The sequence below is a fragment of the Salminus brasiliensis genome, chromosome 2 (assembly GCF_030463535.1).
Source record: "Salminus brasiliensis chromosome 2, fSalBra1.hap2, whole genome shotgun sequence".
Taxonomy (NCBI): Eukaryota; Metazoa; Chordata; class Actinopteri; order Characiformes; family Bryconidae; genus Salminus; species Salminus brasiliensis.
This window is the reverse complement of record NC_132879.1, coordinates 28,413,888-28,440,805: the sequence shown is the minus strand read 5'-3', so window position 1 is coordinate 28,440,805 and position 26,918 is coordinate 28,413,888. Positions and strand designations below refer to the sequence as shown.

At 41.7% G+C, this 26,918-nt stretch overlaps 1 protein-coding gene across 1 annotated transcript in view; it reads left to right on the top strand.

The window, feature by feature from the left end:
- The window catches only part of LOC140549034 (DENN domain-containing protein 2A), a 35,322-nt gene extending 15,508 nt beyond the window's left edge, over nt 1-19,814 (top strand). The window contains exons 2-20 of the mRNA XM_072672262.1: nt 3,309-3,395; nt 5,943-6,896; nt 7,897-8,024; nt 9,315-9,430; nt 9,565-9,762; nt 10,048-10,141; nt 10,468-10,518; nt 10,635-10,822; nt 10,963-11,072; nt 11,169-11,238; nt 11,536-11,613; nt 11,734-11,874; nt 12,553-12,701; nt 13,635-13,812; nt 14,773-14,814; nt 15,207-15,312; nt 16,239-16,514; nt 17,250-17,336; nt 17,435-19,814. Of these exons, the coding sequence (XP_072528363.1) occupies nt 3,310-3,395; nt 5,943-6,896; nt 7,897-8,024; nt 9,315-9,430; nt 9,565-9,762; nt 10,048-10,141; nt 10,468-10,518; nt 10,635-10,822; nt 10,963-11,072; nt 11,169-11,238; nt 11,536-11,613; nt 11,734-11,874; nt 12,553-12,701; nt 13,635-13,812; nt 14,773-14,814; nt 15,207-15,312; nt 16,239-16,514; nt 17,250-17,336; nt 17,435-17,466 (3,084 nt within the window). The 5' untranslated portion in view covers nt 3,309 and the 3' untranslated portion in view covers nt 17,467-19,814. The remainder of the gene's footprint in view (nt 1-3,308; nt 3,396-5,942; nt 6,897-7,896; nt 8,025-9,314; nt 9,431-9,564; nt 9,763-10,047; nt 10,142-10,467; nt 10,519-10,634; nt 10,823-10,962; nt 11,073-11,168; nt 11,239-11,535; nt 11,614-11,733; nt 11,875-12,552; nt 12,702-13,634; nt 13,813-14,772; nt 14,815-15,206; nt 15,313-16,238; nt 16,515-17,249; nt 17,337-17,434) is intronic.
- Nucleotides 19,815-26,918: the final 7,104 nt, after the last annotated feature.

Here is a 26,918-nt window from a genome sequence, read left to right as displayed (position 1 = left end):
AGACCCTCCAAACCAGTTCACACTGCAAGCCAGCAGAGCTGCTGGGATCTCAGCAATACCAAGCTCTTCTGATGGACAGGTACTGCAGAGTGCCAACAGGACAACGTCAGCCAGCACTAAGCTGAGCTCATTGAACCCAAGCTCCAATCACCAGCATGTGGAATCTCAGAAGCCTAGAAGTAGTCCAGATAATGTTGCTGTAAATGGGGCACTGGAAGTGTCTTCAGTAGGGGTTATATGAGGCTGAATACGAATAAAATGTGGGTTAATCTCACAGTTTCATTGAGGATTGTTGTGGAGGGGGGGGGGGGCAGACTGAGATCATTTATATTGCCCACCCCCGTCTCTTTATGATGTCATGCTTCCTCTTGTCAGGCAAGTGAGTGGGCCACCGAAGGGAGTAGGTAGGAATGCACAAAGCCCAAGCACATACCCTGACACAGGAATGGCAGTCCTCCCCACATGTTCTCTATTAAGTGGAAACACCTGTGTTGAGTGCTCTTGTCTTCCCCAAAACAGAGCAAACTGCTTAGCGGCTTCTTTATGAGATGGCTGATAATTACTATTAGCTGTGTGACTCAGTCGGGAGAGCATTACGAGGGGACAGGGGTCAGTACGGATGTAGAAGTCATCCTTTTATGCTAGTCTGGGACCACATTTATGGGTTTTTCCTTCCTCTGTAGGCTAAAAATAGGATTCAGATAGCCATTTGTTAATTGTTAGAATATTTGTTTACTCACAGTGGTAGCTTTTAGGTCCATCATTTCCACGTTACAGTTATTTTATCTCACTGGGAACCAAAGCAGTAGAGATATTGGTGTCACTGTTTACAAACAGAGGAAAGATAAACAAACCATTTAGAGCGTTTATGGTTCTCTGTGACTATGTGGTTATTTATGAGGCTAACTGTCGGTTCTTGCATCAAGAGCTCAAATCTGCAAGGGGGAACATGGCACCATTCTCTTTATTAGATAGATAATAAAGATCTGGGCTTGTTTTTAAAAAAGACATTTCTGTGGCTTTAAAACCAGTCCTAGAGAAGAGCTTCTGCACACAAGATTGCTCGTTGTTTGGCTTTTGGACATCATGGGAAACAGCCAGATTCAGTCTAAATGGTTGGTTGAGAGTTTGGTTGAAAGACGTGAACTTTGGCTCCAGCCTCCTGAGTTGAGTCTCCTTCATCTGAAGAAGCACTTGATCTTTGTGAGTGTGTTTCTAGTTTGGAGGTAAAGAAAAAGCTGTATGAATAATGGAGTGTGAAGGGGAAAGTTTTTTTTTTTTAAACCAGATGTTAGTTGATAATCTGTGGTGACTTCAGTGTATGCAGAGCTCAACCAGCACCTTGGAATCCACACTGAACTCTCTAACCCTGGTTTTGAGCCTTGGTGGTGAGTCAGCAGCAGCCTCATGTGCTGTCATGGATACGCTGCATTTACTGAAAATATTTCCTTCTCATGAGTCAGGATTATGATCAGGAATGGCCAATATTTCCCAAAAAGACTCTCAGATGGGGCACAGGCAGGCAGTATTTCAGCCATTTGCATGATGGATTGCTATCGGTCCAACAGTCCAACAGTCCCTGGACAACAGTCTGTTTCTTGGCCTGAGCCTCTCTTGTTCTCCTGGGATCATGTGCGTACAGTTTGGGACAAGAGTGAATCCAGACAGGAGTTTTTGTTCTTGTATCTAGAGTTATGAAATTGTTATTTTATTTTTATTTTGTACAATAAAACATAACGTTTTGGTCACACTGAGCAAAGGGTTTTCGGATTTGAATTAAAAGAACACCTCTCCGACTGTAAACCACAGAGGTGGATCACACACACACACACACACACACACACACACAATCACACACTATATGGACAAGGTATTGGGGTCTTCTGAAATCAAAGGTATTAAAAAGAAAGAGAGTGTATCCTTCTTTTGTTGGTGTAACTGGCTGAACTGTCCAGTTTCTACTAGATTCTGGAGCATTGCTGTGAGGACTTGATTGCATTCTGAAAAAAGAGCTTTAGTGAGATTAGGATGTTGGATGATCATCATCCCACCACCCCAGCTCATCTCAGTACCATCATTCCAGAGAACACAGGTTCACTGCTCCACACCTCAGTTATAGGAGATTTATACCCTTCTAGCCCATGGTGACAATAGTTTCAGAGAATAGGTTATATTCTATTGGCAATACTTCTTCACAAGAACTAGACAAGCTATGTGTGTATACATTTGCACGTCTGTGTCAGTAATGGGTGTAACATAAAGTAGCTGAATGCATTAATCAGAAGGGATGTCCACAAACATTTGGACATGTAGTGTGCTTTGGGCCTGTGTTGCGGCCATTGGCATGTTGAACCTGTAATAAATCAGAAGATGGTTTCTACAACAGGATAATGATCATAAACACACCTCAAGAGGCTGCAGGTTTTACCATCACCCTCACAGTCCCAAATCTATACATTAGGGCTACATGATTATTGGAGAAAAATGACATTGCGATATTTTGTTGTTCTGAGATACATATTGCGATATCAGATACAGAAATTGTCACAAGCTTTCACCAAAAGTCAATGATCCAACATGTCATGATATTAATAATGCCTTCTGTGTATCAGAGATTGGAGTAAAGAAAAAGATCTAGAAGAAATGTCATGGAAAATGAGAATGTGCAAGTTTCCCTTTTGTATTAAGCAAGCATGATGTGTGTGCTTGAAACGTGACATTCCACATCCTGTGTACATTGTGATGACGAAGCTGAAATGATGTATTGTGCAGCCTTACTAAACATCATTGAAAATCTATGCAGTGCATGCAAGACAGCCCAAGACTAGAAGACAAGACAGAACTAGAATTCTTTTACAAGGAATAATGGAGGAAGATGGCTGTGTAAACTGTTTACAAGCGTTGCCTTTTGGAAATCGGGCCAATCTTCGCTTAGCTATTTTGACGAGTGGCTACCTAAACGTTTGCATACCACTGTATACTATACACTTTCTCTGTCCAAAGCATTTCTTTGTACAAAAATCACTGCTTAATTTAAAACATTATGCTCTTATTGCACTATTAACATAAACATGCTACAAATTACACAATTAAAATAGCAAATGCTACACTAAATGGGGTTTTCACCATGACAAAGTTGCTTCTAGATTTGTTTACATCAGTACTTGGTATAAAAGATGGTAAACGAGAGACCATTTTTTTATAATTGTAAATATCTATAAAGAAATTGTGACACCCTTAATATTCTACCAAAACTCTTTGTGTGTGTGTCTATTTATGTCTGACTCTTGCTCTCTTTGTCTCCTTAGGATGCCAGCTGCTAGCATCATGACCGGTGGGAGAGCTCTGCTGCTCTGTACAAACACAGAGAACTGCATCTACCAGTCAGTTAACGGGTATGACAGCAGCACATTACAAAAATACACTACACACAGCCTTCTCACATGTACAGCAGTTATCCATATTTAGTGTATATGTTTTAGAGCTGTACATTTGCAAGAACGAGGCTACAGGGTTTATGATTCAATATATTGAGATATTTTGTGATACTGTAAGCAAGGATAACCCCCCCCCCCCCCCCCCCCTCATCTGAAGTCTCTGCTTTGATTTAGGAAGGGGGTTGAAATCTGAACAGGGTTAAATCGTGAGATATTAGACTTGGGTAGACAGGTAGACAGGGTTGGCTTATTTTACAGTTCATTTGTTGGTAGGTACTCCAGTTTCAGTACATGCATAAGCATGTGAAGAAGTGAGTTTTTCATAATAAATGCTGTTTATTGACCTGTGGGCCAGGATTGCAAACCACTCTTAGTATTTAATTTAGTCAAACCAATCAGAATTTTGTGAAACTTTTAGAGACTGGCCTTATGGCCTCTACCAGCGGTTATCAGATCTTGATACCGGTCCATGTTTGCTAAACTGCACATTTGCACACATTTGGAAACACATTTGAGACCCCAGGTGTTATTTTCAGGGTGCTTTTAGGACAACCCTAGCAGTGCATGCATTTAACTGAAATCTAATTAAACCTCAAGGCACTGCCATATTCTATTAGCTAAATAATGACTTGCCTTGCTGGATTGGAATGCAATGGCAAGTTATTTGGGGCAATAAAACCTTCAGCAGGAGGAACTTTGAGTGGACTGAGCTCATTCTTATTAAGTCCTTTATACTTACGTATGTCACTAAGAGGCATAACGGGTTGTAAAAGGCAGGTCCTGAACAAATAAGGGCAAGAAGATCTTGGGTCCTTCTATGACTCTGTTTACCCCCTGCTCATGGTGCCCCAGTCCTGTCAAAACTTCCTCTCTGTTGTTTTTTTTTCTTTCCCAAAAGCTCAGTTGGTGAAAAACACTGCACTTTCTTGGTTTGCGTGGGTGGTGGGTGATGTTACCCCCCCCCCCCCCCCCACACACACACACACACACCCACCACACCCCCGGTTTAGGTTCCAAGCATGGCCCCTTTTTCATCAAATAGTCCATTACTTCCAGCAAGTAGAAGGATACGGTCACCCCTCCTTTTTTGGTCTGCTCCTCTTTCTCTTCTCCCCCTCTTCACTTCGCCCTCCCACTCTCTGTACCCCCCCCTCCTCTTTTTCTTGGGTTTTGGAGTTTGACCTAGTTTTTCTTCTTCACTGACTTATGCTTTGTAAAATGAAAAACTCTAAGCAGAAAAAAATATGCCTCAAGGAGAACCCTGCTGAATGTCTGTTTGATTGTAACCAGAGCTGAGTTTGTAATTCAGATTAAAAAGCAGAAACATGCTTGAACGTAGACTTTCCTGCATGGCTTCTCATTTCGATCCAGCAGCAGTGACACAGAAAGCTGCAAGGTTCCCATTTCCTCCATTTGTTTTTTGGAGAGATATGATGAGATGAACTCACTGTAATCCAAGCTTCTGTTTATTTACTGAGCCAATTAAAGAAAGAGAAAGATGCACGCCTGGCCTGTGACTTTTGCCCTTCTGGTGGAAGCTCATTTATCCTGCTGCTGGTGTAGGAGGTTTGGAAGCAATCCATGACCTTAAATCTGATGCTTAAGCACAAAACCTAAGTTGCTATCTTGGTTTGAGATAGCATTTTCCATAGTTGATTGATGTGTTGAGGTTTAGCAGTGTAGTGAAAGCTATAAATTGAGAATTACATTGATTAGGCACCGCCAATGAGCAGCACTGCTTGGATCAGCTCCACTCAATTCAAATCTTAAAATACACTCTATGTAAATGTTTGTGGACACCTTTTGTAATGAATGCATTCAGGCACTTTAGGTTGCACCCATTGCTCACACACATGTGCAAATACACACATACAGCTTGACAAGAAGTCATATGCACCCTATGTGTCGGACACAAATGGATTTTGGCATCCCCAATAAACACACTCTCTGGAGCAGATTAACATGAACCCATTGATACCATTCCCAATGTCAGGTGTGGGCTAGAGGGGTATAAAGCTCAGCTTTGAGCTGTGGAGCAGTGGAACTGTGTTGATGGTGCTCCATCCAACCCATCCCCAACAGATGAGTTGGGGATGGGTTGGGGTTGGGATCCAAAAATTTGCCCTCACTAATGCTCTTGTCATGAAATGCAATGAATTCCTCACAACGGTTCACCATAAAGTAGTAGAAACCCTTCCCTAGCAGCATAAACTTAAGAGTAATACTCTTGATTTTAGAAGAAACAATGAAGGAGCAGGTGTCCCAATACTTTTGTCCATAGTGTACTTCTGCCCTGCTTTGCTTAGTGTGTTGTGCTGCCCCCACATTTAGTTTAATTAAGTGTATAAGAGAGCTATATTTGGATTTAGTGCAACTAAATCATAAAAAAAACATAAATTAAAAAAAGAATTGTACTAATATTTACTAATATTCCCTGAATGTCCCCTGTGTTAATATTTGCCTCACTCTGATTTACTGTAATATTCTGGTCTGTGTTATGTACAGGCTCCAGTGCTGTGGTTTGCAGTTTGAAAACACTCATTCTGTGGTGTCCCAGAGACCAGACCTGTGCAGGGTTGTGGACAGCCAGTCCCCCCTCGCGTCCCTGGACAACCTCAACTGCTGCCCCGGGAACACCACCATGCTCGCCCACAAGAGACCCACCAGCAGTCGTCCCATTGAGAATGGCTTGGGGAGCTGCAACAAGCCTCCCAAGGCTCCCACGAGTGTCAAGAGCACGGCCAGCATCAGAGACAAGATCTCCCAATGGGAGGGCAAAACAGAGAACTCTGGACCAAACTTGCAGGTATCGGTTCAGAAAGAGTCTGAAAGTGTGAAGAAGAAGGATGTTAAAACTACAGAGGTACAAAGGAGAGACAGTAAAAGAGGCTGTAGCTGGGAGAGACAGGACGCTGGGAAAGAGAATGGAAACAGGCTCGGGGATTTAAGGACAACTTCTGAGGCATGTACAAAGGAAAGAGAGGTGATACTAGACAAGCTGCCTGTGGGGAAAACGACAGAGAATGTCCAGGACAAAAAGTCTGTTTTGACACACATTAAGAAACTTGAGCAGGCCATGAAGGAGACGCCTTCTAAGCCTTCGTTGCCAGGCAACTATTTCTGCCCGCCTTCTAAAGAGGAGCAGGAGGAAGCAGAGAAGAGGGGTACAGAACCTATCTTTGGGACTCTGGACGTGGTGAGGCCAGGGAGCCGCCGTGGCCGAAACAGAGACCCTGAGAACGTGTACACTGAACCTGGAGCTCCCTCTATTAACCCTCTCCCCAAACCCCAACGTACTTTTCAGCACCACACCCCTGGACCACCCCAAGGGTCGGTAAAGGGTAGGCGGGATCTGCCGCCTTTGCCTTCCATACCCCCTCCACCACTACCCTCTTGTCCTCCACCTCCTGGGGTCTGTCGAAGGCCTTGGGCTGAACGTGCTCGTGACAGCAATAACAGGTGAGACTTTGTTGTAGTGCATTGAAATTGATATGACAATGCAAAACATGGCTGTGTGCATCATGGGTTTGGGACAATGCATCACAGAGTTTATACATTCTATTACCTAAGAGATCTAATGCCAAACTTTGTAAAACTATTAGTGGGTTGCAGGCAGGGTACCGTTCGGAAGGTTGCATGACTACATAATAAAGGGAGACATCATTACTACTATACTGTTTGAATTTTCAACCTTTGGGGGTGCATAAGCCAGGTCTGGAACAGTACAAGTGTAATTTATCAGCATAAAATGACTTTTGTTGGACAAATCACACATTTTACCCAAATTCTATAAGAAGCATCTGTGTGAAGGTTTGTAGATACAGAAAATATCTAGAATTTACTTGAGCTTTAAATGTTGAGGAAATCATTTGGAATAAGCAGTGGGCAGGCCTTCAGGATAAGTACTTGATGGAGATATGTGACCACTAAGGAACACAATAGGCCACCAGGAAAAGTCTGGATGCATTTTGATTAGCTATTTCAAGCTAATCAAATGGTTGGTAACAAGTTCTGAAACTTCAGTGTTACTAGACTCAGGAGTACAACACTATTTTATTATCTGGTATATTTTACTCACATACTTTAACATATATGGTTGATTCCTTTGGCTGGCTTGTATAGAGACATGCAGTTACACATTGCCCAATCAGGAGAACATCCTCATGTTATCCTAACAAATCCAAATTCAGCAATTTCCTGTAGTCCCTGCTGCTTCCTTGCTTGACCCCCTCATTCACTTTCTCTTTTTTTTTTGTTGCTCCAGGTAGGTAGATAGATAGATAGCTCTTTTAAAGCATATTCTGTCTTGTCCAATCCCCTTACATAGAAATGTGATCAACTTTCTTGGCTTTATTGACAGTTTAAGAAAGGATACATTTGGGCAGCAGCTTTTGATTTATTCATTTTATGTTTGTTTGTTTATTTATTAATTCATTTATCATTTATCTTAAACTTGCAGGAAATCGTATGAGTTCGAGGACCTGTTGCAGTCTTCCTCTGAGGGTTGTCGAGTGGATTGGTACGCTCAGTCAAAGCTGGGGCTCACACGCACTTTATCTGAGGAGAATGTCTACGAAGATATCCTAGGTAACACACAGCACTCTTTTTCCACTGTGGCGCAGTGATCTGATGATGGAGCGAGACAAAGTCTTAATAAGGAAATTCTTTCTCCAGATTGTGTAGCGTGTATATGAGAGGATTTAATATATTCTTGTTATGAATGCCTTACTCCAAGAGGGTTATTACAACTGGAACTTATGAAAAAACAGGGTAAACAAACTTGGTCCGGAGGTTTTGGCTCTTTGTGGCTAACAAGAGCAAGAGGATATCATTTTGAAGGGGTCCAACTTTTATTAAGAAAGAATTTATTGAAAAAAGGTCAGAAGCATTTGGGTTTCTTTGCTTTGCCTCACCATCAGTTCCGTCTATTATGGTTACCCCACATCAGAGACTTATTGCAGGCCTTTAATCTCTGCTGCATGATGTGAGGTCTTAACTGTGCTGATCTATGCCGTGCAGCGGGGGTGAGGGGTGGGGGTGGCGAACATCAAAACGATCCAGAACACATTCATTTAATGTGATTTTTGGCTGTAGATCATCGCTGATTTCTCAGTGATGCGAAATTCATTGAAGAACTCCAGGAGTAAAGAGAATAAAGTGGTTATGTGGTTCATTTTCTCACTTTGCTGTACGATTGCAGCTTCATGACTAAGGGAACGCTGTGCAGAAGGTCTCGCATCGGTCTGCTGGAGTAGGGCAAACACAATACAGCGCTAGCTACGGAAGAGTGTCTATCAGTGCTGTTTAGGACAACAGTTTCTTCATTCTGCATAAATGTGGAGTGCAGCGTGTGCTCTTCCTGTCTAGGACTAGATGTCCCTGCCTCAAACTCTCCTCCCACTAGTCACATCTGGTGGATGAATCGACGTGGGAGAGGGGTTGTGTGTCTGAATAAACACCCCCCTTTTCTTACTCTCGCTCTCTCTTCATCTTCATCCTCTCTGTCTCTCCATCTCTCTCCTTTTTGTCTCATTCCAAATCTCTTGCATGTTGCCTGTTTGCCTAGATTGCAGTGTAGCTGATGGCTAATGACGCTAGTTTTTAGCAGATTCTATGGCAAACTGTCAAACATCTGGAGCAAAGGAATACGAAGCGAAAGAAAACATGACGTCAGTCTGAACCCCATCATGGAAGGAATGGGAGTGGGATGAGGAACGCTGGGAGTATTGACAGGGGGGAATTAGCTGTATATACCCAGTTAAGCTAATGTTTAACTGCTTAAATTGAATAGGAGGTTTGATTAATGCCTGTGCTAAACATTCAGTGATGATTACAAGAACTAAAGCAGTGACAAACATTTGAATGTACCTTCTGCAGACCCTCCGTCAAAAGAAAACCCTTACGAAGACATCGAGTTAGAAAATCGCTGTACCACTAATAAATGTCCCCTGCCCACATCGCCTTCCTCACCCACTCCAGACACCCCAACTAAGGTATTTACATAAAGATCTTAAGCGATTGCTTATATTTAATACTCATACTGTCTCTTAAAGTTTAATAAGAGACCTATTAGATGTGATGAAAATGAACTGTTATTTTCTGCTCCCTCCACTCTCACCAATGGCAGCTCTCCTCCAAGCCTGGCTTCTTCAGACAGAACTCAGAAAGGCGGAGCTTTAAACTGCTAGACCTGCGTAAGACCAACAGAGATGGGGGTATAGCCTCACCGTCAAGAATAAGCCCACCTTCAACACCCAGCAGCCCTGATGACACGCCCTGCCTCTCAGGAGACCCCTACAACCGCAGACGAAGGAAAATCCCAAAGGTAGCGCGACAGAAGACTGCTTTCTGTCATCCATATCTTATGCGGTTGATTTATGATTCCACTCAGGGGAGGATTTCTCCATTCAGCCTAGCCTAAAGAAAACGCTGCAGACAGAGTAGACGGTAAACATTACCCTGCAAGACTTGCGGAAAAAGGTGGGGAAAAAAGGGAAATGGGAATATTTCTATTAGTGCTCATTAGTTAAAGTCTTGGACGGACGTTTTGAAAACAAATACTGAAAAATTTCTTCCTCATCAAGATAGTGGCTGTTTTCTTTTCCAACAGATGGTGCTGAAGATCAATGGTATCTTTGAGGCCAGGAGGGGGAAGAAGAGGATGAAACGGGTCTCGCAGTCAACTGAATCCAGCTCAGGACGAGGTGCGTCTAGGGACAGTTACACACCTACAACGTTATCTCACATATTCATACAGAATTCAATAAGCTATGCATCCATAGGAGGCCTCGGCCTGTTACGTGCTGCATGTTTTGCATCGTTCGACTGTTCTCTACACCCCCCTTACCACACGTGTGTCCACTTAGCTTTACGGACACGTTTACATTTTTGGGTCATTTGCGTTTGACCCATTTTTCCAAGGATGGTGAAGTTATGCTGCTTTATGGGATGCACATGTGCACCAAAGCCTAAAGAATGTGTGAGCAAGTAGCTGCATACAAATTTCTTGAAATCTGTCTCTTGAAAACAGTGACGGATGAAAACAGTGAATCAGAGAGCGACACTGAAGAAAAGCTCAAAGGTGAGCAGATAAGGACCATCTAGAGGCCCTTACAGTCTACTATCTTACAGTTTTGTAAATACCAAGTATTTTGGAGATCCATGAGGCTCTGACTTTGTTTTACTGGTGTGTAATAGCCCACAGCCAGAGGCTGGTGTCCGTGCAGTCCATGCTAAAGCAGACCGGCCGATATCGCACTTTGGAGAGAGACCTGATGGACCTGCAGGAGAGGAAGCTCTTTGAGTACTTCCTAGTGGTGGCACTCCATAAAACCAAAGCAGGAGCACCCTATCTGCCTGAGGTCACCCAGCAGTTCCCTCTTAAGGTACTCTGTGCTCTTACAGATCCATATTCATAAAGATATATGAGTTCTACATTTAACCCTTAAAAACATCTTAAGAATATTTTGTGACGCTTATCACATTCTTATTGCTGGGTGTTAAATGTCTAATCTTGCATATCTAGCTTGAGAGGAGTTTTAAGTTCATGAGAGAAGCTGAGGACCAGCTAAAAGTCATCCCCCAGTTCTGCTTCCCTGATGCAAAAGACTGGGCTCCTGTAGACAACTTCCCTAGGTAAGCACCTCATCTTCTGTAATATGACTTCACACTGTTTAAAAAAAAAATCAGGGCAATTCCTTATATAGTTTTGTTTCCCAAACATCTCGTTAGTGAGACCTTCTCATTTGTCTTGACCGGAGAAGCCGGGAGCAGGAGGTTTGGTTACTGTCGGCGCTTACTGGTGAGTTCCTCTTTTTGTATTATTATTATTTTTTCTTTCTGAATCAGAATGGACAGCTATTTGAAGCCTACCCGTGGGAAAGTTTACTGATGTGCTCTTATTAATGTGACGGAAGTGTCTCCCTCTTCTTCCATTTCCTCTGCCCAGCATGGACTTTGCTGCTGGATGGGAGATTTTGCTTGTGTAGAGTCTGTCCATATTAAGTCTTCTGTGTGAAATGGCTGTTTATCGTGATTTGAAGAGAGCAGATTATAGTGGATTACAGCCTGTGTGTGTGTGTGTGTTTTGTTCACACAGCCTAGTGGAAAGGGGAGGCGTCTGCCTGAAGTCTACTGCATAGTGAGCCGGCTGGGATGTTTTGACCTCTTTTCAAAGGCATGTGCTTTTCACTCCAAGTTAAGATAAATGAACTAAGACTGTATGCTGGCAGTAATGCTTAAAACTGTATTAGCTCTTTTTCTGTATTAACCAGACTTGTGCTTTTCCTTTATTTAGATGTTAGATGAGGTTGAAAAGAGGAGGGCCATTTCTCCTGCTCTGGTGCAGCCCTTTATGAGGAGCATCATGGAGGCTCCCTTTCCAGCCCCTGGCAGAACCATTACTGTGAAGAACTTCCTGCCAGGCTCAGGCACTGAAGTGGGTTCCGCTACAAACAGACAGTTCTGGACAGTTTATGCTTTCAAAAGTTAGAAAGACGTATATGTACAATGTCAAATTAAGATTTTACTGCAGCCACTATCAGTGGCCTGCGTGCAATGGAGCACAACTGGCTGTGCTTTATCTGGGTGGGTGGATGACACTCTCTGCCCTCATCACTCTTAATTGATGTTTGCCGGCACAGGCGTCAGTTAGCTGGTGCGGCAAAGCTGAAAGCTGGACCCGGTGCTTTCCTCTTGAGTGTGTCCACTGCCCAGCAATGCTGTATTGGCGACAGTTTGAAAAGAGTCAGAGGAGACATGTGTTAAGTCCTTACCCTCCTACTGTCAGGAGCATTGCTAGTGTTTGGGGAGCTACGAACGAGTGGGTTGGTAGTACCAAATTGGGAGAAAAAGGGGGAAAATAATACAGTAAATAAATAATAATGATTTACTGCATCCTCACTGCTGTAAATAAAAAAAAAGCAAGAAGGATGCTGCTCCACAAGATGATAGAAGATAATAGTGCTACCATAGAGATCCACTCCAGCAAAAAATAAGCTGCTATGAATCTTGTAAATAATAAGATGCTATGAATATGCATACAACTTTCAACAGTTTCAATCAGTTACAATTAATAGTATATGACCCTTATTATCTTGATCTCAATCTCTCCCAGGTAATAGAGCTGTGTCGTCCCTCAGACTCTCGTCTGGAGCATGTGGATTTCGAGTGCCTTTTCTCCTCTTTGAGTCTACGTCTCCTTCTAAGAGTCTTCGCCTCATTGTTGCTGGAGCGGAGGGTCATCTTCACCGCAGATAAGCTCAGGTATGTCACCTCACCCTGTTGTAAGGCTGTTTGTGCCAGATTGTGCCTGAAAGTCCTACAAATCACGCCACAAAAAGAGTGAGATGTGACACTAGAAGAGGGGGAAAAGTGCAGCCCATGGAACCGTTCAGAGACAGATATGGAAAAAATGCAGGACTGTTATAAGGTTGTCATAGAAACGAGAGTCAAAAAGTATTTTTTTTTTGTTTCTTTGGAAAACACTCCACTGGGCCAGAGGCTAGGCTTAGCGTAATGGAGATAGACTCTGAAGTGCGTTGTGTACGGTCTGAAAGGCAATAAGCTTCATATCCTCTCCTCCAAAGGTTTCAAGTAGAGTTGAGCAACACGACTCGGCTCACTATAAATCGATTTCCCTCTGCTTGAAGCTGTCTTCCAGCGCTCGTTAAAAACGACTGAGAAGATAGCTGACTTCAGAAGGGATGACGTGTCATTGCTCAGAAATGAGTGGAAACTTGGCTCCCTCGGTTCAGATTGTTATTGAATGAACATAAATGAAAACAGATTTGCTCACAGACACAAGATATTAACCTTGTGTCAGAGGCACTTGTTTGCTCGCCGTGATGACCAAGTTTGGTACATTTAGTTCACTGCAGCCAGTAATGGCTTTGCTTATGCAAGTGGATATTTTATTATTCTCTTTCATTTACTCTACTTCCAACAGTTTGTGTGTGCTGTGGGTCCAATTTCAAGATAGGAGTGTTAAAAAAACAGAAGAGGGAAAGAGAACCGCTTTACCTTAACGCCACCTTGTGGTGAAAATGGTCAAGCACGGATAGTGCCACAAGATTTTATTGCGGGAATATTCTCAGTGATCTGATGTGTTTGTGGGAGTTGTGAGTTGTGAGTGATGGACTTTTAATCTCTCTCTTTCTCTCTCTCTCTCTCTCTCTCTCTCTCTCTCTCTCTCTTTAGCACTCTCTCCCAGTGTTGTCACGCAGTCGTGGCCCTGCTGTACCCCTTCACATGGCAGCACACGTACATCCCAGTGTTGCCCCCCTCCATGATGGACATTGTGTGCACTCCAACTCCTTTCATTGTTGGCCTGCTGTCCAGCTCTCTGCCCCGCCTCAAGGAGCTCCCTCTAGAGGAAGTAAGACTGAAACCTAAATCTAAAATAGTCACATGTAATATGTAGGAATACAGAATAGAAAAAAAAAAAATGCTTTGCATTCATTGGCCGCTGTACCTCACTGTGATCGATCACAGCAGCATGGCATGGCCTAGCGTAGCTTTTAACATTGTAAGCTGTAACATTTACTTTTGTCTTACCGTGATAGTGTTGCTGTCCACTCTGGGTCCACTCACTGTGCGGTTAGCTAGCTGAAGAGATTGTAGTAGGGTCGAGTAGGGTTACCTTTTAGCGTAGCTAATGAGCTGGCTGGCACCTGCTCGCATCATCGCCTCACTCTTCTTGTCTGCCAGGAGCGGCTCTCTCTCATCAGAAACTTGCGGTGGCGCTTCCTCCAGTCACCCACTTGTGTAGGGATAGCTTTTAGCCTCTTCGTCTCGCTTCTATATTCTCCTGATGTCGCTGCTCGTTTAGCCCTGAAAAGATTTCACTGGTGGGCTGTGGCTTGAATAAAAGTAGGCCAAGTTTTGGGGTTTTAGAATTGGCCTTTTGTGTGTTTAAGGTTCAGATGCATGTACTGAACTGTTTAACAAACTATTTAAATATGCCAAGATAAATACCCCCCTTAAACCCCCCACCTTAAAACTAGCATTGCATTATGTTTTTATTTTTTATAAACTGTGCTTGTACTTAACATAGATTGTAATGGCTGTTCAGGGGAAGGAAGTGGCAGTCAGAAAGACATGAGAATTTCTCTAATAATAGTTTTTGAGGCGCACAGAGAGCAGCAGCACTGACAAGCAGTTCAAAGGGCAGTGCGTTTCTAATATTTTCCTTAAGCACTTCCTGTTCAGGTGGGCTTTATTCGCTGTCCGTGACCTCCGACCTTCTTCCTCAGTTGAACAATGGCTGTGTGCAGCTAGAGCTGAGACTGCCCCACTCACAGGAAATGACATCTCTCTCTCCTGTTCTCTCCCTCAGGTCCTGGTGGTTGACCTTGGCAATAGCCGTTTCCTCCGGCAGGTAAGATCTAAGTCTATACACTGTTCTACACAAGCTTTAATCAGTTCTACCAATCCTTTTCCAGTGGTAATTTGTATTAGCAAGAACGAACCACTGAAATGGTTTAAATTCTTAATTCAAATATTACATCCTGTTAATGTGGCCAATATTGAAGTTCCTCACTCTCACAGCTATGCAATTTCTATAATAGTTTATAGTAAATATTATTGGTGTAATGTATAATGTAGAGTAGTTACTGTGTAACAGATCTTAATAGCTGAATGATATATTTGCAGTTTAAGGGCTAGTAATAAATCAATGAAGAGTGTTGACTGTTCTCAGAGTACTATATAAGTCCTGTGTCCACATCTCGCCACTGGTCTCCTTGTTGACAACCTGTATGTCCTCCTCAGATGGACGATGAGGACTCCATTCTGCCCCACAAGCTGCAGGCCGCCCTCGAGCACGTTCTGGACAGGAGGAGGGAGTTTGCTTGCGACAGAGGAGACCTTCCTAATGGTACATTCTTTGTTACAGGACGTTCTGTGGATGAACAAAAAGTGACATGAACCATTGGGTACACATTTCCTGTAATTCGATGCCCCTCTCCACAACATGAAAAGGCGTATTTTTTCCCTTCAAACAAACCACTCAACCAGTTGAATTTTACAGATTTACCAAAGATCCTCTATTTATAACAAAACCGATTTTAACCTTTCTGCATAAGACCTAGAGCCTTGCTCAGATATGAATAATAAGTAATTGCTTCTAATTATATTTTTTGTCAGAATTTGCCAGCTGTAACATCAGCAAATGTGGCAGCAAGTGTCAGCTTCTTTCTAGAATTAGGAGCATTTCTTTGTTGCATGCCATGAGGCAGTGAGTCAGTTCTTAGCATGATTTTGTGGAGCATGTGGTCAGACAACACCTTTTAACTGGAGTAACTTGTGTTGAAACAACAGTATTCAAAAGCACAGTTACAACTTTCAACATGAGCACTGTTACACCTCAGCGAACTTCACTGATGCCAAATTCAAACCCAAAAATGGAGGTGGGTCAGTTTGATCAAATGATACTGTTCAGTCTGGCTGAATAAATGATGAATAAATGGACATTCTGTCATATAAGTCCCTGGTTTGACTGGATTAGTGGAAACAATGGGCAGACATGGGGAATTTCAGTCACAGATTCTGAAATATGCTTATTATTTCTTAATGGTGGCCACAAAATTCATTGGCTTGGTGGCCTGAGTGGCCATTGTCTTCCCTTGCCCAAAGGAAAGAAAACTGTTGCAAATCAGTTTTATCACAATTTTTGCAGTTTTTATTTGGCTTTGTTTCATCAGATCTTCCACGTTAAGCTCTGTGTGATGGATAAGGCTCATAAGAATCTCAGATGCTGCACTCCACTTATTGTCATTATTTGTTTGTCTCTTGTTTCTTTAGAGCATTGCTCTCTGAGTGCTGTGGTATCTGAGGCCTTTGTCCGCTTCTTTGTGGAAATTGTCGGACATTACTCACTCTTCATGGGAGGCAGTGAGCGTGACGAAGAGTCCTCAGCCTCCTCTTCCTCCTCCCCCACGTCGTTGTCTTTTCAGCGTGAGGCCTTTCGTAAGGCTGTGTCCTCTAAAAGTCTACGCCGCTTTCTGGAGGTCTTTATGGAGACACAGATGTTCGCTGGCTTCGTGCAGGAGAGGGAGCTGAGGAGGCAGGGACTGAGAGGTGTGTGTTTCCTGTGCTTAATCTTGAAAGCTTCCTGCACATGTCTACACACACACACAAACACACACACACACAGAGTATCTTTTTATCTTTATTATACACTATATGTTCATATAGTGTATAATATGTGCATGCACCTTCGAATCAATGCTACAATGCTTCAGTCACTTTAAGTTACACCTACTGCAGATACAAATGTGCAAATGCACAAACACAGCTTGTCTAGCCCCTGTAAAGAAGTATTCCTGATAGAATAGTGCTGGAGCAGATAAACTCAAACTTATTGGCACCATGCCTAATGTCTGGCAGGGGCTGATTCCCCAGCATTGAGCTGTGGAGCAGTGGAACTTTGTTCTCTGGAATGATGGTGCTCCATCCAATTCTTTTGGGAAGAGTTGGGCAGTTGGTGATGATTTGGAGTGGTGATCATCCAACAGCCTGACCTCACTAACGCTCTTGTCACTGAATGCAATTAAATCCTCACAGCAGTGTAGAAAGCCTTCCCAGTAGACAGTAGAGACAGTTACTCCGACAGAAACAGGATAAACTCTTTTGTAACACCCTTGATTTCGGAAGAAACAGTGAACGAGCAGGTGTCCCAATACTTTTGTCCATGTAGTGTATCAACGTGCCATGGAGTTCTTTCCCTAATTTTTAAAAGGTTGTAGATAATTCTTTAGGGCACAATATGTTTGGATCAAACACATTTGAGTTGTTTGATTTCTCTTTCCGCAGGGTTGTTTGAGATGAGGGCCCAAGATTACCTGGACTCCCTGCCTGGAGCTGAGAATCGAGGGGTCAACAAGTTTCTGAAAGGTCTAGGTAAGCTTTCTACTGCTTTCTAAGTCTAAATAAGACCCACTTTCTGTCTCTGTACTGGGAAATCATAAACCTCTCACCAATGAACCATTCTCTTGCAGGACACAAAATGAAATTCCTCTCCAAAAAGTGAAAAAAGATTCTTCCCATGTTGGGTGGAGCACCGTGCTGCAATGTACCGCACCAAACGAACTCCACAGAGTCTGCAAGGAAACTGAGCACTCATGACAGCACTGGGACTGGAGGGAGAAACCATAAGCTCAGCAAAAAGAGATTCCAGAAATGTTCTTTTCCCAATTAAATCCAACCAGTACAACAGTCATTTTTTCACTGTAGACTGGTTGTAGACCAATTTCCATGCAACATCCCCCAAGACCACAGGAGGAACTTGGGCTCGGACATGTAGGTGTGGACCAAAGTTGAAATACCTGTGTACAGGTCTCCTTTTTAAACATTTTAAACATTTATTTGCTTATCAACTTTTTCTATATAAGAAATAGAGTACAACTTCTTCTGAAACAGGGGGCGATAAATTAATTTATATTCTTTGTAGAAAAAGACCTTTATCATTTCTTCTGTTTTCTTTTTAATCCAGACAAAGCAAACAAAAAAAAAAGTGTGACGTTGGACTATTTATCATAGTATATTCCAGACGTGAGATTTTGTTTTGGGTTAATATGTAAAGCACTGCCGTGACTGAGCAGTCATGTTGGGGTGTGAATGGGAATGGGAAAAGAAAGGAAGAAGGAAAGCGTGGATGGCTGGAATCTGGAAACCGACAGATTGATGGATGGTGGAACTTGAACAGCAGTGAACCTGTCCTGGGAATTCTGCACATAAGTCTGAAAATGTTGGACCAAATTACGTAGTGGACATGATTTACATGGTTTCTTGATTATTTGTTTGTTTTACACGCCACTAGATTTGTCTTGAACTTAATTTGAAGAAACGTTCTGGTCTCCTGCTCAAAATGTGTCATGGCTGTGATTTGACTTGTCTAAAAACCTCCCCAGTTTATATTGTCAGTAGTTGCTGTTTGTAAACCAATCATATTAATATAACCTTCCAGCCCTCCATCTGTGCCACTGGGGGTCACTGCAGAGAGGACTTTGCTTTTTCCTCTGTGGATTATTTGAGCTGGTGGTCTGGTATGGTTTTACTGGTATGATTATGAATACATTTGTTGTCACTTTTGGTCTGAAACTAGCAATCTGATGTTTTTGTGCATTATAATTTCACTGATCTACCTGTGAAACGCTCACTAGCAATAGACCTCTGAAGTTATGTCATCATGTTGTGTGTTGGCATTGTACCTGAATAAGGTTTGAGAAGTTTTACCAGTTACTTAACAGTGGTTGCTCCAAAAGGTTCTTTACACGATGCCATAATAGAACCACTTTTGGGTTCATAAAGAACCCTATTTGATATATAAGAACCTTCATAAAGAACCTTTAATAAAGCGATGGTTCTTTAAGTAGTTAAAAGGTTACACATCTCTATTATAAACATGGTTCTTTAGGAAACCAACCATGGTTCTTCTATGGCATCACTCAAAAGAACTTTTTGGAGCATCTATATTTTTTAATTTTAAGTCTATGGGACAACTGAATGGTGTTTCAGAAAAGCGCCTCTGGTGACAGTTCTCTGAATTACAAGGGCAGTAAAGAGTCAAAATATCGATGTTACAAAATAACACATGACTTCAGAAATCTATAAATACACCCAGAAAACTGAAACTGAATGTATGCAAATACACCGATCAGCTATAACACTAACACCACTGACAGGTTGAGTGAAGAACACTGATTGTCTGGTTCCAGCTGCACCTGCCAAGAAGTGGGATGTACACATTAGGCAGCAAATGAACAGTCCGCTCCTGAAGGTGTTGTGTTGAAAGTAGGTAAAATGGGCAAGAGTAAAGATCTAAACTTTAAAAATGTAATGTTAGTTGTTTTGGACGGTATGAGGGGTATTTACATTATAATAGGCAAGTGATTTTAAAGCTATGGCTGATCAGTGTGTATGCCCCAGTCAATCAGAGAATAGACCAAAGGAGCCAAGTAAAAGCAAGGCATTAATGCATGAAATGTGTACTTTTTTCTTTTCTTGCTTTTAGTTTTTGACAAGGGCAGTTTCATAGCTGTTACACATTTTGTCGATGAAGATCGGTTTGTTTAAAAGTGTATTAAATAAAGTGATTTAACAGAACAATGTAGCCCACTGTAATGATGTGATAGTAATTGGGGGTAAAGCCTTTTTTTTACTTAGTGTATTTTTCTCAATCATCAAAAACAGTAGATGTAGGTCTTAAAATAACTGATTCCTTTACATGAATGAAGAAAATCATAAAGATCTACAGGCTTGTATGACCTATCCGTTACACAAAAATAAGACCCTTTCTGTTTGTTCACGAAATGAATCAAAATAGAGCACTGAAATATTCAAGTCTACTCCTGATGAATAAAAATGACTTTTAAATTGCTTTCATTTAAAGCCTTATTTTTTCTCCAGAAAATCACCAATACATGTTTCAGCAAATGAAGGACATAGATAATTTAGTGATGTAAGTCCAGGGCGTCCAGCAAAATCCAGGCAAGACTATGAAATAAAAATATATATTGTTTTATTAATCCATATTTACTGTAAATCAATAAATTGCAGCATAATGCTTAATATTGTATTTATTTATTTATTATTTAATCTTAAATAAAAAATGATGATGACAATCCTTGATGACATTAAAAACACTCAATAGAACTGATATACAGTGAAGTGCTGTAATTCCAGCCAACAGAGACTGTCAGCGAGAGGACGAGGCCACGGCGCAGTAAACGGGCATTTCAGGCGGGCATTCTGCTCTTTAGCGCCCATTGAGGCAGTTATTGTCCCACATGTGCAACAAGTGAAGCCCACCCGAGTGCTGTGACCGTGACTGTATTTGTTGACTGTATTCCTGTTCAGCTCCAGCGCCTCCCTCACTACTCTCTCCCTCCGCCTCTCTCCTTCCCTCCCCTCCTCCCAGCCGTCCCTACCCGTATTCCGGAGAGTCCGGCAAGTAGTATCTGCGCTTCTGTCTTGCGATTGGCTGTTAGTTCACGCTCGCACGCGGGCAACCAATCGGAGCAAGAGCGTCAAGCCAATCCAAGCTCAGGAGGGCGGGGCTTGTCCAGAAACGGGTGGGAAACAAAAAACACACCACCTCCCGTCGTCCAGCCTCCGGATCATCGCCAATTCCTCACATTCCAGCCTTCAAGCAGCTCCGTCTACGGGGACGAAATACTCCGGCATTCCGCGCACATTTTACCCTTTAAATAAAGAGGACTCCACCAGAATTAAGTGGCCACGCCGCCGTCTTTTCAGAGGTAAGTGAGTTTTTGAAATGTCCTCCAGTCCGGCGGTTCTTTTTTTTTTAAACACACCGCATTTCTCCCACAAGTTTCTGTCCCCAGAAACTACAGGCAGGCGGGCAGGCGGGCTCCGGGGGACCACTGCTGACAGCTGTGGAGGGACAGTTCATTTCACTGATTATCTGCAGTTGTAGTGAAATAGTTGACATTTCTGAAATAGTTTTCTTCAGGAATTTCTCTTCCTCCTGTTTTCCCTCTCTGCAGAGTGGACAGACTTCCTGCGAACAGGCCGGAACTTTTTAAAATCCAGTAACTGAGCTAATGCCGCCAGTGCCGTTAAAGATTAGCCCTCAGTCCCACCACAGCTGTCACTGTACCATAATGGCCTTCTCTGCACTAAAGACATTTAAACTCTGTCTGCTTTATCCAGTCACGACGAAGAGCTACAGGTGTGTGTGTGAGTGAGTGTGTGTGTGTGTGTGTGTGGGTCCCAACACCATCACAGTAAAACAGGCCTGCATGTAATATCACACTTGGCTGTGGATATCATGTCATTATTAAGGTATTGTGCACTAACAGTGGTATTTGATAGCAATAATAATAATTATTAGAGGAGATAATTATTAAGGAATATTTAGGAATAATTATTATTGCTTTTAGTTATAATAATAATAATAATACTAATAATAATACTGTTACACACCCACAGTAACGTTACTAATAATAGCTAGATAAGTACTAGCAAAAAATTATATTCATTACTATAGGTTTACATGGTAATAATAATATTAACCTTTATCATCGTCCAATGACAAGTCTAATATGTAGTTCATATGAACACAAACACGTCAGAGCAGGTAATCAAGATGAGCCCTTTTCTTTGACACACTCAATGTAAGGTCTTGGAAAAGAAATGTGGCCTAATGCAAATGAATCATTGCAATTTCAAGTAAAGTGATGATTTGATTTATTTGGATCAGATTTATCAGGTGATCAGAAACTCTTAACAGCAGTACACAGTAGCGTGTTTAGTGGAGACTTCGGACACACTGCTCTCCTGCACTTTCAGTCCGCCCATTAGTGATGGCAGGCAGTCAGGGTTGAGTATATTTTGGTGGAATGCAGTATGCAGGACCGCGGGAGGGGGTCCACAGGGGCAACAGGTGGAATTAAAGCAACGGTACGCTGAAGAGAATGCTGTACAGTCGTCACACCTGCTCAGTGTTTTACTTCAGGGACAGCCAGAGGCCAGACTGTTTGTATTGAAGCGTTTGGACTGCACCGTCCACTGGCAGAGCACACAGTATTGTAGTGCCTTATTCTGTCTTTAGTTTTGCATGGGCTTCTAACAGCACATACAATGTATGATCAGTGTTACTTATTTGTGGGCTCACTTCAAAAAAATACTTGCACTTGCAAAAAATATTTCACAATACTTTGATTCACAGCACTGTGATTTTAATTGCGATGGTGCTTTGCTACATGCAGTTAAACAGGTCTAATTCTGCTATCTCTGTAATAAAACATGCAGTTGTTCAGTACTGAGGATTTTCACGATATGCCCCTTTATATATTATATAAAGCATACTGTGCTCTATATAAGGGTGTAGCAAGTTCTGACATGAGAAAGTGAAATGTAGATAAAATAAATTGGGAATTTATATCTGATGCCAGTGCCTGCTGTCTTCTTACATAAGTCTTCTGATGCCCAAACGCAAACATTTATAACATGTAGAAACTGGGGCAACACAAGGTTTAGCACAACTGAGAAATGTAATAATTGTTAATGTTGTTCATGTTGTAAAATGAAAACTGAATAATGAATATTTCAGAAAATGATTTTTTAAGTAGCAGTCAGATCTAATCATCAAGTTCAAGTATTTGTATGAAGTGCTTTTAACAACACATATCACACAGCAGCTTTCAAGAGATCCGGGTCAGAGCCTGTAGTAAACAAGAAAGACAGAGGCAACAGTGGCAAAGGAAAAGTCCTCAGAGCGTAAAGACTCAAAAGTGGAACCCGTACTCCTCTGGTTCACACTGGATAGCAAAAGAATAACACAACAAAAAACATGTAGAAATAACAAATGGATATACAGTAATGAAAAATGACCCTAATTCTACACAAGTGTGCTCAGGGTTGGCCACTGAAAAGCAGAGATTACAAGTCTTATCAGGGTAAGGTAATTAAGATTTCGATTTATGATTGGCATGTTCACATAAATGTCATGCAAAAGCCTTCTTCATCTCCATCAGTCCTTTTTCACTTTTTGACATAATGTATATCTGCCAGTTGTTCTTTACATTTTGTCAAATGTCATGATGAATTGACCAATAGAAAATCTCCAAAATGACTTTCACTTAAATTTTCACTGAAAGCTAAAAGCTAAATTATATATATATATATATATATATATATATATATATATATATATATATATATTAAGCAGTAATATATAAATAAATGTGCAGTAGTATATAAAAGTAAATGTGATGTAGCAGTGGCCAGTGTGAAATACTGCCATGCATTGCTGAATTAATAAATGTGTGAATTTGTGGATGGTCACAACACGCTTGCTTCTGAAGACAGTAGCAAGAGTGTGACCTTTGCCACGTAGCGCTGCATCACTGCGCTGCAGAGTCTGTACTTGGCATGCGGGTTGATTGGTTGCATCACTGTATGTGTCTAATCTGAATGTCAGCACACGTGTGTATAGAACCAACATGCCAGCCTGTCAGCACACAGATCTCAATGCGTTTGTGTGTATATGATAATACTGGATAATGCACTTGCAGTACACTTCTGGATAGGTTCAAACACACTGGCAGACCGTTGATGTGATATGATTGAAGACTGGCCTGTAAGATCATTTACATTTGTTAAATTATAGGAATGCCTTGAATAATCCACACCCACAGAACGCTCATCTTAAGTGTCCAAGATGGGTCATGCTGTTTTCAGAAGACTATACACCACTGTAGTTTGTTGAGTGCTCATTTGCATATTGCAGTCTTTTGCAGTATCAGTACTGCCAGAGCCAGACTTGTGATGGAGAGTAAAGGTGAATTCCAGCAATTTTTGTCAAGTCTTTGACAGTAGCTTGGTGTGAAATGGTTAATTATAGAGGAACTTGCCAACTTCTTGCCAATTTTGTTTTACAGTGGTGGTACCAATGGGGGTTGTACCACTGGTGGTGGTACATTTGGAACCAGTGGCCGCAATGTCTGCAAATATACAGAGCAAATATGCAACAACCTGTAAGACTACAAATCTTCTAAAATTGATGATTCACAACACTCTGCATGTATTTGCCATGAAGAAAAAAAAAGTCTAAAAGTCATATCTCAAAACTATCTTTTGAGAAAACATGTTACTTGTAAGTGTTTTGTGAGAAGAAAGAGGCTTTTACAGGAGTGATTGAGAACTCAAGAACACCTAATTTAACTCACCTGTTAATTGCCAGGTTTGGTTGGTCTACTAGAGCAGGGAAATCACCAAACTGGACTCCAGCCCTTGGTTCCCCACCCTTGTTTTAGTGGCATTAAACTCTCAGACAGACAACTGGTTCCGTTCACCACCACTGTGAACAATTCTGACTTAGCAAATTTCTCTACAGTGACACATTTCACACCCAATCACTCTGGATGAGTCTGTTCACTCCTTAATCATTAAATTGCGCAGAACATTTGTGAAATCTGTGGAATTCTTCTTTTAAAAAAAAAAACAACAGCACTGCATTGCTGGTTGCTTCGTTTTGGGAAGTGACGTGTTGGGTGGTGCTGCAAACGTGGGGGGGAAAAGCACAGGAAAACAGAAGGTGTCTCAATTGAGGCGTCATATGACGTGAAGCTACAGTCAGGTTTCATGTGAGTAATAGGCACTGACAGTTCGCCTGTCCAGAGCTGAAGAGCAGCGCTCAGGGTCTCTTGTGGAGTGTAACCTAGATGGATGTGGTACTGGCACGCCTGTCTCTCATTAGTGGGGCCCGTTTGAGCCATTAGCAACTCTGGCTGTCAGATGTCAGTTCACTCTTATAGTGCCCGTTATAATCAGTAGTTCTGAATGAACTCCTATAGAGTTTCACTCACACCCTCTACGTTGCAGTTATTTAGGATGGATTCAGGATGGATCTGCTCTGAACTGGATTTATGGTTGTAAAAAAAACTGTGAGGTAGAAGTGGACAATATGGTATTTAATCGTATCGTGATACATTTTATAGTCATCAAATATGCTTTTCTGAGCATATCGAGGATATTTTCAGTGCTGACCAACTGACCCGTTTAATTGGATGAAGTGGAGCACATTTTAAATACAAATCAGAGAATTTAACCCCTTAATGCGGAAAGGTTTATTACACACTGTACAAACCGGTGGGGCTATTCTTTGGTAGTATAAGTTTGTAATATTTTAAACTACTTAATTAGCTGCGATCACATGTATTGTAATAAAAATTGTCTTTAAATATTGTGATATATTATTTTTAACCATATCGGCCAGCTCTCCTACTACGCCGGTTTTCAGTAGTTACCAAAACCAGAGCTGGGTTAATTTAGCACATATCTGGGGATTTTACAGTGTGTAGGAGAGTTAAGGTTATACCTAGAGGTTGTATGAGTGCTATTTGTGTGTATCTGTGTGTGTGTGTGTGTTTGTGCACCTCGAATAGAGCTCCATGGCCTTCCTTGAAGTTTACAGAACCATCCACATTATAGTGAATCTCATCCAGCTGAGTTTCAACACATTTACTCATGTACACGTGTATATAAGTTTCATTTTAGGCTATATATATATGTGTGTGTGTGTGTGTGTGTGTGTTTGTAGCCAGCTGAAGAGGATTATGTATAGTATCAGTGCAGGAAAGAGAGAATATGAGCTGGACGAATGGCTCTGCTTATGTGCTTAGGATAATTAACCCTGCTCCTTCACACTTAAACAACAGCACACTAATGGTTTACAGCAGGTTTGGCAGGTCTGGGTCACATGATGGTCTATATAAACCAAACACTCTTTGCTTGTCCGTGAACATTTGCATTACTGGTGCTGGTAGGCTTTAATATGTGTCATGTACATGTGTTTAATGAAAAATGATACCAGATCATATAAAAAAAAATCCCTGAGAGATCATTTTCAGTCCACTCATGTTCACGGCTCTTTTCTTTAAGCCAAACCCTACTTGACTGTTATGCAGTGGTAAAGCACTACAAACCACAGCCATCTGCTTTTTGTGAGCATTGAAAACCCTCATGGGTTTATTCCAACAGAGCCAATTCAGAGCAGATCCATCCTGAGTGGCTTTAGTAAGCCTAAAAACAACGAGCCCTTTGTACAGTGTCTTCAGAGTAACAGGTATGTTACACATGAGTCATTTATTCCTGTTAATACAGCTTTTGCTATTTTTTTGCTAGTGCAGACCATGCCATCAGCTTTAGGAGGAGACTGTAAGAGAGTAGGGAGAACTCAGAGAACTTTGTTCTGGATTTCAGGTGGCTCTTGTTGCTGCTTTGTGGTAAGAAGCCAGTCCCCCATTTGATAAGTGGAGACAGGAATGACATGGGAGGAGATCGGGTGGTGGGGGGTAGCGAAGACTTTGTCATACACACGTAAACAAGGTAGAGATGGTATTTATAGGACATTAGATTGGGAGGAGGGGCTTCAGACACGTTCCTCCTACCAAATGTATTTATTTCCTAACACCACATAGCAAACTGTGCATATGTGCTGGCGAGATAGAGGTGGGCAGTATGATTATGTTTGATCATAATGTGATAAATCTGGCTGTGCATTGGGAAAAAGCTGTCGATATGATAAGTAATATATTGTGATATATTACGATACCGTTAGCAAGGTGACATGTTGTGCTTTCTTTAAATCAAAGCCCTTTTTTGTATTCACCCTAATTTTTTCAGAACAGTGGCATCTGAGTACAACACTGTTATGTAGAGGTCAGACTTTCAACACAAAATGATTCACTGTCCGCCACTAAGCTTTACATGTAAACTATTCAAAATTGTGTTTTTGAGAATTGATACAGCACTGCTAAACATAATATTGTGATACTTCCATATATTTATATATTCTTACACCCCTATGTATGACCAGTATGAATTTCTGAGCATATTGTGGGTATCAGCAGTGCTTGAAAAAACTGACCAAATGCTATAATGAATTAATTACAGAGAGTGTAGTTACTGCTGTCTAATGTAACAATGTGCTTTAATGTCATTTATACATATTCT